Here is a 13078-nt window from a genome sequence, read left to right as displayed (position 1 = left end):
ACCAGTACGAGGTTAACAGATCGTAATGTGGAGGCGCAATGGCCGAATACAATTAGAATTCTGCCATTTATTCATTTGCAGCTTGCTACAGCGTCCCTGAGATTAACTGCCGATCATCAGGAAACGTTTTGCAGACTTGAATGAAAGTGCGGAACCTTAAATGATCTGGCCACAGCCTCGAAGCTACGATTCCATGTCGCTCCTAAATATCTGATACCGGCCAGCAAAACTGATGGTGGTATTCTAAGATGTAATCGTCTTCAAATTTTGCAACATTTTTCTAGAAGTCAATTTGGTCACTAACAAAAATGCATCCACCGTCAACACTGGCCATCTGCTGCCGTTAATTTTAACAGCTTTCTTTCCACTGATTAATTTCAGTTTCTACTTCAAGCCAAATTATTATTACAAATTTTAGTAATTTGTGAGTGTGAGCAGACGCGGCGGACCAAATCTCCTGGAATGGTCCACAGCCAAAGTAATTCATCGCTGTAATCGATGAGATCCGTTATATAGATCTGTGGCATCATTTAATTTACAGGGCTCAGATTTCTAGCTGATTGTAGGCATCCAGTGATTGTTAACGCCACGACCTCGTTGCTGTGGGCATAGAGAGCGTTTCCGCTGGACGAGGACTTCAGGGAGCAGGTAGAAGCGTAGTGGGCAGCCGTTTTCAGGAATACTGGGCGCAAATTTCTGTCGCAGTTTTCATCCAGCCACCAGCTCCAGACGTGATCCATAATGAAGTACTACGTAACATCGTGTAAGCGGACAGCTGTAACTTGGTCGCAGCTTTGTTTGACCAACGATTTGTTTTGTCAGGCGTGCTTTGCGTTCTGGACCAACAAAGGATCGGTAGAGTCAAGAGGATAATCGTCTGGCGCCTACTTCTTACAGCTTTATTCGCTTACGCAGGCAGCATTTCCAGCAGGAAATAAGATGTGGATTGTGTTTTTCAGCCACAGAGAAAGAGTAGGGTCCTTTCATGGTTTTTCAAGGCTGGTCTTAGTTTGTGTAAGGCGGGTGTTAATCGTATTCCTTGCAGTTGTGGCGTGTCATACATTGCGCAAACGATCAGGACCGTAAAAAGCAGTGCATGGAGCTTGAGCATCACGCACACATACAACAGTAGAGCAAATCTGACATTGGCGAGTATTGCCTTGGTTCCGGGAATCTTATGAAAGAGAATTTTCAGCTATTGGGATTAAGAAACCAATCGAAATGAAACTGTTATGTAACATTGTAATCAGTGTGATATTAGTATCTGTTTCGATAGCTTAAATAAACTTACATTCGATAATCTAATCATGCAGGTTCAAAAAACCCATCTGTGTAAAAAATTTCTTAGATCGTCGCTGAGCAGCGACCACCTGATATTTCAAACAATACCTTACGCGCCACGGTGCGGAATACGAATTGATCATAACTTGTATCGATGGAGATATTTTGTGTTTCTTATTTTTTGACAGCTGAAGAATTGTAATCCTCTTCTGTTAACAGAGTCGTGATATTTTTTTAAAGACCGCGGACTCGTATATAGCATGGTTCCCAATCACTAATTGGTTATTATAAAATATTACTATTGTGCAGTGCTATGTAAGAATTTATGTGTGCAGCTAAAATGAAATGTCGAAAATGTTGAAGGACTTTATTTAAAGAAACAGCCAGCACGGTATAAAATTGAAATGTACGGAGCCTATTGTTAGAAATACTGACTAAGGTAGTTAAATAGGTTATTGTGCTCTCAAATGCTGTAGTGCCTGCTTATTACTTAAAGTATTTCTATGATATCCATCTCCTATTAACAGTAACAGAATTAACGGTGTTTTTATAGTGTTCATACAGCTACCAGGGAGCGGCAGTTAAGGCAGAAGGCGCATTGCTATTTACCTTGTTTGTGATTTAAATCCAACTTCTTTTAATGTGTGGTGTAGTATAGTAAAGAAAATTTCCAGCTCTGTCTGGTCCCTTACGTTTTTCTGTTCGTAGTTGCTATGTCTCATATCCGGTCGTGATCGAACATGATCACGACACAAATAAATTAAGTGGCAACGTGAACTCTGTTCTTAATCTTGCGAACGCTACGCCTTCTGCAAGCGATTTCAGGTAAATTATAAACTATCTCTTACAGTACTTAAGTTTTTTGAAAAGTCTTTGCTCTTCCCGCGAAGACGTGATGCAAAATTCACAAGAGAATAATAATTTGATCAAAATACAAATATCTTTTTTAAAAAAGACATACACCACAACGGAGATGCTAGTTTTTGCTTAAGTTCTGGCTGAATTCCTCCTGTCTACCTGGTCAGACAACAGAGTAACGTAGTTGCTCGCCAATTGATAGCCAAGTACTCCACTATCAGTTACTTTTGACGTTCGTCTTGTTTCGTTCTGTGATGGCGGTGTTCGTTAATGGTGTATCTTGTGTTTCTGCGTACACCGTCTTTTGTTAATGATTAGCGTATCCTCGTCTATCGTGACCTAAATATGTCATGCACAACGACCTCTCGTGCTCTAAAATGACTGGGTATTCGTCTGTCGAGACGTCGATCCTTTTCGAAGGCGTCACTCGGTTGCATTCCCATAAATTGTTTCAGCATTCGATACGTCATGTTTAACAGAAAGAAACTGTTCTAAGTGAAATAACGTACAAAGTAATACTTTGCCTCAACTAAACGTAACCTATGACGGAGTGCAGAAAAGTAACACCTCCGATTTTTTTTGTCAAAACTCTTAAAGCTCTTTAAATAAGACAAAGGTTATTAATATTCTACGTCTGAATTCCTTATGTCTACATATTTCTTTCTCAGCATAGTAACCCTAGCGACGAACGCACTTATCCCAACAAGAGGTCAGTTTGTTGATATCGTCTCTGTAGAATATTTCACTCTGTTGAAGAACCACAACTCACTTCTGCTTACACTGCTTCGTCACTATAAAAGTGAAGTCCTCGAAGGTGTTCTTGAAGTTATGGAAACAGATGAAAATCGCATGGGGCAAGTCGGGACTGTGTATGAAGGATGATCAATGACAGTGAACCAGGGGTCGGACTGATGCAGATGTCGCAGCGATCGTGCGTGTTCTGGCATTGTTATGTTGAAGGGAAGGGTGCTCCGTGTGTAGCCGAAATCTTCCAATTCTAACTTCGATTACAGCACGTTGTTTCTCATGCTCCGACATACGTCACACATCGCCATGTTACATGCTACAATTCGGAGCCCTCCAGCGGCAAAGGGCTGTAATTATGTTGACATGAAGAAAAAAGGTATAGAATGTTTTATTTGAAAACCTACTTTTCACATAAAAAATACGCCCTCATATGTCCGTTGCATATCGTCTGAGAGGTTTTTCTAATTCACATGTTCAGTTATGCCCTTTTCATGTTAAGAATAAAAATATGTAGAAATTTCTACGTGAAATCCTTGCTGCTTTCTTATGGTGAGTCTAAGCTCGAAACTAGTTACAGAAAAAAAATTAGAGATACAAATGTAGTACACCCATACCTGGCTGCAATTAAGAGCGTGTGCTGCAAATAATGTCTTCTAACTTTTCAGTCTCTTTCTTTCCAGTCTTCACCGACATCTACCGAAAAAAACGAACAGACCATGAAGGCCCAACAGTACCGACCAGCCGCCAAGTCATCCTCAGCCCACAGGCGCCACGGAATACGGATATGGAGGAGCATGTGGTCAGCACACTGCTTCCCTGGCCGTATGTCAGTTTACGAGACCGGAGCCGCTACTTCTCGAAGAAGACTAAAAATCCACATGTGTGGGTTTCAGTTTTCGATCGGAGCTAGGATGATTTTTCTATCAATTGCCGATTTCTTTACCTCACACGACGATTTCTCAATCTGCTGAGCTGCGCTTCCTATAACAGGATGGATAAGTTAGGTAAAAGTGGGAGTTGGCAATATTCTCTTAGGATGTAAAGGTTGGATACAGCACGCATACACAAGCTCTGGAATCTAAGATACTGTTGTCGCGCTTCGCAGCGCACGGATTGATTAGCGGCAGTTTGGAGGCCAGTGTAGGAGCCCGCCTGCTGCGGTGCGCACGTGTGTTGGGCGAGGGGCCGTCGCCGAGCTGCCGTACTGCCGTGTCCGCCAGCAGCCAGTTGATATTTTTTATAACTTGCAGCGCGCTTATTAATTTAAAGAAAAGGATTTGTGTATGTGCGTATCAGCAGACGGTAATTTTGATAATGATAGGAGTTGAATTCGTAAGGGAAACCATTGTTAGATTAAGTATTGATTTTTGTCATTGATTTCTTTTGTAATTGTCAGGGAATTGTTTCACTATGTATTCAATTGAGAGGTATTTCAGTCTGTCTCAAGAGTTTGATTAATTTGTAATATTGCTTTAATGCCACTGGAGGCAGATTTACATACGAAGCGATTATTCAAAGAGCTTCTAGCGTTTTGTTAATTGAACGGGAAAGAATCGTTTTCAGAATATAGTTTTTTTTTAAAAAAGTGGAATTAGATTTGACCAAACCCTTTCTCTTGAATTATATGTAGTTGTAGTAAGCAGCAGCAGCCGCAGCAATAGCAGGAGCCGCCATACAGGACACGCATTGCGCTCAGCACGAGTAATAGGTTTTTTTATGTTTTCGTTAAATAATGGAATGCAGCAGATCAAGCAGTGGCAGCAGAAAGACCAAGTAAGTTATTTGTTGTGCACAAGACCAATTAAAAAAAAATAAAGTTTAGGCTATCTCTGTAATAGTAAAGTTAACAAAAGTACAAGCACGAGATTTTCAGTAGAAAACACGAGATAAGAAGATAGAGCTCGCGACTTCCAAAAGGTCTGACAAAGCAGTGGTATTCCACAGTGAGACCTTACCCAGTAAATAAGCCATTAACGCAACATTCAGCCTGAGAATAGATCAGTTCAGTCCGAACGTCAGTGTCGGGTCATACACATTATCTTACAAGTCATCTGGAAAACGATGATTAGTTAGGTAGATCCTAGTGGTGCCATTAAAGCACGGAGTACTGAAAATTAGAAACATTTAATCCCAAACAACAATTTTTGGGAACTTGTCGTCATTCAAAGCTAATTATCATAGCCATGAGAGAATACAGCCTTCAGATGCCACCTTTGCGGTATGCTGTAGTTACCAGCGACCAGCACCTTAACGGAGCACTGCCCACAGTTAGACACTTGTACGAGTGACTCACCACGTCGTTCTCCTCATCCAGAAGGCTGCAGCTCGCGTCCGCCATCTCGGACACCACTCCAGCGAGTCAAGCGGACAGCCCTCCAGCCGGAACCCCTGGAGAAGTTGCTGGACCTCCGGCCGCGGTAGGGTCCAGACATGCACAGCTCCAGGCTTGAGGCAGTCTGTCGGCGCACTGGGGGTCCGGACGGTCTGGGTAGCGAGTGTCGAGCACAGCAGGCTGAGCGCCGTCAGGAAACCATAGTCCCGAGGGGGCGTGGCCGGCAGGCTAGGGGCGGGGCCACGGGCCGGCCGGAAGTGCGTGCAGCGGCCGGAAGTGACGTGTGTCGGAGCACCCGGCGGGTGGCGGCATGCTGGGTTGGGCGGACTGCCGCCAGGTGGCAGTGGCGTCGCTCGCACCTGCCGGGCTAGTATCTGGAACAACAGAAGGGGAAGCGTGTGTGAGTCCACCGTCACTCCATTGTGAAAAGTTGCGCAACCAACAACTCACAAAAAGGTAAAAATTTAGCGCACTTTTAACCTCCCAATATTGGACGTCAGATGGACTGAAAATTGGTCCATTTCGCACTCTGATCATCACCTCGCACATCTTTACAGTATACATGTATTGGTGCACGATAGGTCTTCTCATCACTACACCAAGCACATTACACAAAACATCAGCCACCTCTTGGGAGACATCACACTGATGCCATGTAATGCCGTCTCTCGCCTTGATGGTCTCAGACAGGTGAGCAGGACTGTCTACAAGTTTATTGATGTACGGGGTGTCCATAATTAAAGTTACAGTTTAAAAAGATGTAGAAAGAAAATAAGTGCTTAAAATGAGGTCAAATTTGAACAGCATATTACTGACGCAGGGGGAAACGCCACGAAGAAGAAAATTAACGAAAATAGATGGCACTGTGAGCGTCAGAATATACACAGCAACAGAGACGCGCCACACGGCTCTTCCTCAGTTCCCAGCATGACTATTACCCTGAAGGATCGCGCGTTGCTAGCAAAGCCCTTTTACAAGAACGGAAGCTGTGAGCCAGTAGCCCTGCAGAAGATCCAGACACTCAAGAGTATGTGTAAGTAGGCTGTTTAGGTTTTCATGTTGGTAACGCCATGTAGCGCTCTGTATGAAAATCGGTGACTGTGCTGTGTGCAGTCTGTGGCTGGTTGGCATTGTTGGAATATTCGCTATTGTAGTGTTGGGCAGTTGGATGTGAACAGCGTGTAGCGTTGCGCAGTTGGAGGTGAGCTGCCAGCAGTTGTGGATATGGGGAGATAGATGGCAGAGTTTTGAGAGCATGTGATCTGGAGTTTTGTCCATCAGAAAGAGTAAATTTGTAAGACTGGATGTCATGAACTGATATATTATATTATGACTTTTGAACACTATTAAGGTAAATACATTGTTTGTTCTCTATCAAAATCTTTCATTTGATAACAGTGCCTATCAGTAGTTAGTGACTTCAGTAGTTAGAATCTTTTATTTAGCTTGCAATATTGGCGCTCGCTGTATTGCAGTAGTTAGAGCAACGAAGAGTTTTGTGAGGTAAGTGATTCATGAAAGGTATAGGTTATTGTTAGTCACGGCCATTCTTTTGTAGGGATTATTGAAAGTCAGATTGTGTTGCACTAAAAATATTGTCACTCTATTGATGATCAGAATAAGTAAAGAGAGAAATGTCTCAGTACGTTCAGTTTTGCTCAGCTGTTTGAAAATCAAATAACGTAAGAGGTTTATCAGCACAGTAATTAATAAATTTTTCAAAGGGGGCGTTTCATATGAGAAAAGGCAGTGGTCCGGTGTCTGCTAAGGGTTTGGAAAAAATGATTACAAAATTCGAAAAGACAGGTTCTTTTGAAATGCAGTGTGGCCGAGGCAGCAAACCAGTTGATCCGACGCCTGTCGAAGGTGTGGCCACGGTACTGCAGGAGGGTTCGCGTGGTGGTGTGCAAACATGCAGTGCACAGGGAATTGCCCGAACGTCGGACGTGCCCGCGACCACGATGTAGAAAATTCTACGAAGTATCCTGCATTGCTATCCATACGAAATCACTCATGTTCAGGAGTTGCTTCTGCTGAACTGACAGCAAGACGACATTTCGCTCTGGAATATCTTGCTCGAATAGAAGTGGACAACGAATGCCCTTAGATCAATCTGTGGACGCGCGAAGCCAATTTCCCTTTCCAAGGACATGTCAGCACGCAGAATTGCAGAATAGGGCAAACGGAAAATCCTCATGGACATCAACCAGCACCACGTTGTTCTGCAAAGGTGACTGTGTGTTACGAATTGACGGTGTCGTTTATCGTAGGGCGGCATCTTTTTCGAGGAGATGAGTCCTTACCTGTAGCGTCATTGGTAACCGCTGTGACTCTTTCGCTCACCAACGTTATTCATACCATTCAACAGCGTGGATGTGTGGGTAGGGTCATTTTTGTGGAAGTCAGTGAAGCGGCTGCTGAAGAGCCGTTCCGGAAATGCTAGAATTATGAGTCGCCATCTTCCTGCAACCTAGCCGTCCGAATCACCTGATTTTACTCCTTGTGACTTCCGGCTGTGGGGTTATCTGAAAGATATTGTGTTCGGTGCTGCAATTACGAACGTAGCTGAAATGAAGGCAGGTATTGCGCAACGCATTCTGAATCTGAGCTCCGAGACAATCGGATCTGTTGTGGAACATTTTGTCTCACGACAATTAGAAACCGATGTCATTTAGCAGTTTACACGGTTTCTGATCCCAGTATAATGAAAAACCGTTTTCCCCATCCGATGTCGTACGACCCTTCGCGACGTATAGGCTTACCTATCTAACAGTGCCACAACTGTTGACTGCCGAACTTTTGCAATCATGCACATTGAAGATTAGGGATGTTGTAATGTGCAACTCACACTGTAGCTGTCGTATTGCGATTGATCTGTCATTTGTAGGGGACCCCATTTACGTTAAGACGCTTACAGCGCCATATTTAGGTCATGACTTTTTCGTCAGTAATATGCTGTTCAAATTTGATGTCATTATGAGCAGTAGTTCTCTTTCCATAGCACTTAGAACCTGGAACTTTAATTACGGACACCGTATGTAAATACAGGGTCATCACCTAAAACTTACACCGCAAATAAACGGAAACTGGTATTGATGTGCGATTTTCACACAATGGATTGGTAGTCAGGGGCTCGTATTGTTAGCCTATCAACAGATTGTAGTAATACTTAGAAAGTGTATTTTTGTGAAAACTTATTTTTTTCAATGGAACAGTGCCTGTTGATATTAAAAAACCAAAAGTAGGGTAAATTAGAATGTCAGTGGTGTTTGTTGAGGGTTATAGTGTAGTCGTTTACGAGCTAGTGTATTCTCAAAAGTTGCCACACCGCCACTTGTACAATACCTGTGTAAGCACACACTAAAGAACAACAGAAGTTCATACACTAGTCATATGGTTTCTGACCACTAAAGAGGCAGTTGACCACCGGCAGCGGCAATACACGCTTCCACTCTTCTATGGAACAACTGCCGCACACGTGCTAGCATTTCAGCGGATATGTTCGATCAGGCTGCAGTAATACATCGCTTGGGCCGGCCAGGGTGGCCGAGCGGTTCTAGGCGCTCCAGTCTGGAACCGCGCGACCCCTACGGTCGCAGGTTCGAATCCTGCCTCGGGCATGGATGTGTGTGATGTCCTTAGGTCAGTTAGGTTTAAGTAGTTCTAAGTTTAGGGGACTGATGACCTTAGAAGTTAAGTTCCATAGTGCTCAGAGCCATTTTTTGAACAAATTTCTCTCCTTCGGAAACGCTTTCCTTGTCATTGCCAGTCTAAATTTTATATCCTCTCTACTTCGACGATCCTGTTATTTTGCTCCCCAAATAGCAAAGCTCGTTTACTACTTTAACCGTTTCATTTCTTAATCTAATACCCTCAGCATGATGGAGATTACGTTCTGCCACATCCAGTTGTTTCGTTTCCTGTTCCACTCGTACATAGAGCGACGGAAAACGACTTTCTATATGCCCCCATACGAGCTCTAATTTTCCTTATCTTAGTTGTCCTTACGTGAAATGTATGGATAACGGGCTTGCCGCAGTGCCGGCCGCTGTGGCCGAGCGGTTCTAGGCCCTTCAGGCCGGAACCGCGCTGCTGCTATAGTCGCAGGTTCGAATCCTGCCTCGGGCATGGATGTATGTGATGTCCTTAGGTTAGTTAGGTTTAATTAGTTCTAAGTTCTAGGGCACAGATGACCTCAGAAGTTAAGTCCCATAGTGCTCAGAGCCATTTGAATACACCGTTGCAAGTCACCAGGTGTAGTTGGTATGTCCTTGTGGGCAGCGTTTTCCAGCTCTTCCCACAGGAGAAAGTTTACAGGCGTCAAATCCGATGAAGTAAGGGTCCTTTGCGTCCAGTCCAACGATTTGGAAGCAGTTAGTGAAGACGTGCTGTAATACTTCGCGCACTATGGGCTGGACAGCCATCACAGTGGTACCACAGGTTCCTCCTGGTCTGCAGAGGAACGTCTTCTTGCGTCCACAGAAGAGGATCTGTTCAGTGTCCCGTCTATGAAAAACAGGCCTATGAGCTGCTGCTTCACTATCCCACACCACATGTTTACGCTCCACCGGCGCTGACGTCCCAACTAACGAAGCCAACTAGGATTGTCAACAGACCAATAGTGCATGTCTCGGCAGTTTACCTGGCCATGAGTGGTAAATGTGGCTTCATCCCTAAACAAGATAGATGATACATCTCGAGCATCCTTTCTTAATGCCCACGTACAAAAGGTAACAGGATTCTCGTAATCGTTTCTATTCAGCTCTTGATGGAGAGAGATGCGATAGAGATGAAACCTGTGTCGACAGAGAATGCATGGGACACTTGCCTGACTCATGTCAGTTCCTCATGCGGTTGCGCTGGAGCTAACGTGCGGTTCGACTGCAAGTAGATAGAACATTGATTTCCCCCTTATCTGTCCTCATTTGATCCCTTTTGTTGCGATGCCTAGATGTTACACCACCACTTTCAACTAATTGGTTGCAAAGGCTGATAAATACACTCCTGGAAATGGAAAAAAGAACACATTGACACCGGTGTGTCAGACCCACCATACTTGCTCCGGACACTGCGAGAGGGCTGTACAAGCAATGATCACACGCACGGCACAGCGGACACACCAGGAACCGCGGTGTTGGCCGTCGAATGGCGCTAGCTGCGCAGCATTTGTGCACCGCCGCCGTCAGTGTCAGCCAGTTTGCCGTGGCATACGGAGCTCCATCGCAGTCTTTAACACTGGTAGCATGCCGCGACAGCGTGGACGTGAACCGTATGTGCAGTTGACGGACTTTGAGCGAGGGCGTATAGTGGGCATGCGGGAGACCGGGTGGACGTACCGCAGAATTGCTCAACACGTGGGGCGTCAGGTCTCCACAGTACATCGATGTTGTCGCCAGTGGTCGGCGGAAGGTGCACGTGCCCGTCGACCTGGGACAGGACCGCAGCGAAGTACGCATGCACGCCAAGACCGTAGGATCCTACGCAGTGCCGTAGGGGACCGCACCGCCACTTCCCAGCAAATTAGGGACACTGTTGCTCCTGGGGTATCGGCGAGGACCATTCGCAACCGTCTCCATGAAGCTGGGCTACGGTCCCTCACACCGTTAGGCCGTCTTCCGCTCACGCCCCAACATCGTGCAGCCCGCCTCCAGTGGTGTCGCGACAGGCGTGAATGGAGGGACGAATGGAGACGTGTCGTCTTCAGCGATGAGAGTCTCTTCTGCCTTGGTGCCAATGATGGTCGTATGCGTGTTTGGCGCCGTGCAGGTGAGCGCCACAATCAGGACTGCATACGACCGAGGCACACAGGGCCAACACCCGGCATCATGGTGTGGGGAGCGATCTCCTACACTGGCCGTACACCTCTGGTGATCGTCGAGGGGACACTGAATAGTGCACGGTACATCCAAACCGTCATCGAACCCTTTCGTTCTACCATTCCTAGACCGGCAAGGGAACTTGCTGTTCCAACAGGACAATGCACGTCCGCATGTATCCCGTGCCACCCAACGTGCTGTAGAAGGTGTAAGTCAACTACCCTGGCCAGCAAGATCTCCGGATCTGTCCCCCATTGAGCATGTTTGGGACTGGATGAAGCGTCGTCTCACGCGGTCTGCACGTCCAGCACGAACGCTGGTCCAACTGGGGCGCCAGGTGGAAATGGCATGGCAAGCCGTTCCACAGGACTACATCCAGCATCTCTACGATCGTCTCCATGGGAGAATAGCAGCCTGCATTGCTGCGAAAAGTGGATATACACTGTACTAGTGCCGACATTGTGCATGCTCTGTTGCCTGTGTCTATGTGCCTGTGGTTCTGTCAGTGTGATCATGTGATGTATCTGACCCCAGGAATGTGTCAATAAAGTTTCCCCTTCATGGGACAATGAATTAACGGTGTTCTTATTTCAATTTCCAGGAGTGTAATTGGCGGCCGGCCGGAGTGGCCGTGCGGTTCTAGGCGCTTCAGGCAGGAACCGCGCTGCTGCTACGGTCGCAGGTTCGAATCCTGCCTCGGGCATGTATGTGTGTGATGTCCTTAGGTTAGTTAGGTTTAATTAGTTCTAAGTTCTAGGGGACGGATGACCTCAGAAGTTAAGTCGCATAGTGCTCAGAGCCATTTAAGCCAATAACTGCCGAGAAGGCTGACGTCTATTGGGACAATTCGACGCATGCAATGTACACGAACGAGCTGCCTTCTTCCTTCACTCACCGAACACTATGAGCATGTCGGCTTTTTCTGCATTGGTAAATCCTATCGTCAACGCACGACATAATGCTTGGACTGTCACACGCTAACTGACTAGTAAGTCGTAATCCACTCGGCAACGCACAATCTCACGTAAGTAAACGTAGCAACATAGCAACTACCAGCTACGGATGTTGAGTGGCAGAAACAAGTGTCGGTTTGGAAAGTTCTCAAAATACGATGTCTCGTAAACGACTCGCACTAGAAACCTACAACACTGACGTTCTATTCGACCCTACTTTTAATTTATTAAAAAGGTATACGTTTGCACACAACTGTTTACTGGCTAACAATACGAGCTCCTGTCTACCAGTCAACTCTGTGAAAACTGCACGTCAATAACACTTTTCGTTTCCGCAATGTTTGACGTACAAGTTTAAGGTGATTCACGCTCTAGGGGTAGAGCTTACTGAGGTGCACCGATGTTGACTGTAACGTTGGAAGTGTTGTTCCAAACAGTCCCGCACATTTTTTATGGGACAACAACCGTCTGATTTAGCGTTTCAGTCGAGATCTAGTGTAGTGCCTAGGTGTTCGTTACTTAGGCGTGCAGCTGTGTGAACACGGCCGTTGTTACCTTGGAAAGCGAGAGTGTCCACAGCGTACCCAACATGAAGATATAGAAGAAGGGCTTACACTTGGTCATCGGGCATGTTGACATACACATCTTTGTTCATGTTCACAGTAACCTAAATGGTACGAAAAACACCCACAGAACCGCCTCTGACGTGAACTACGCCCTGCAAACGCTGTTACTTAAATTCCTCATTAGCCCGTCGTCGCATTTGAGTCCTTGCATCATTTGGAAACAGGCAAGAGAGAGAAAAAGAGAGGCAAGAGAGGGGCGAAAAAGTTTCAGATATTTTCAGAAAACATTTGACGCGTTTAGAAAAGAGAGAAATCTTTAACCTGTATCTTCACGGGTGTCGGAGTTTTAATCTCATTTTGGCAGTGTTTAATATTACTGTGGGCCTTGACACTCTCCCTCCCCCCCCCCCCCCCCCCCGCTCTCCCAGCTTCCACAGTCCCAGCTCCCCCCACCCTCCACTTCCCCAACTTCCCCTGCGCTCCGGCACGGAAATTGTGTACCAGACCTGTCTGTATCTACTGTAA

At 45.7% G+C, this 13078-nt stretch overlaps 1 protein-coding gene across 2 annotated transcripts in view; it reads right to left on the bottom strand.

Moving 5' to 3' along the window:
* The window catches only part of LOC126292225 (transmembrane protein 151B-like), a 770743-nt gene that overhangs the window by 629680 nt on the left and 127985 nt on the right, over window positions 1-13078 (bottom strand). For both annotated transcript variants that reach the window (XM_049986097.1, XM_049986098.1), the window contains exon 2: window positions 5180-5592. In XM_049986097.1, the coding sequence (XP_049842054.1) occupies window positions 5180-5224 (45 nt within the window). In that variant the 5' untranslated portion in view covers window positions 5225-5592. The remainder of the gene's footprint in view (window positions 1-5179; window positions 5593-13078) is intronic.

The sequence above is a fragment of the Schistocerca gregaria genome, chromosome 9, assembly GCF_023897955.1.
Source record: "Schistocerca gregaria isolate iqSchGreg1 chromosome 9, iqSchGreg1.2, whole genome shotgun sequence".
NCBI lineage: Eukaryota > Metazoa > Arthropoda > Insecta > Orthoptera > Acrididae > Schistocerca > Schistocerca gregaria.
The sequence above is the reverse complement of the archived record's forward strand: the minus strand, read 5'-3'. Positions and strand labels throughout refer to the sequence as shown.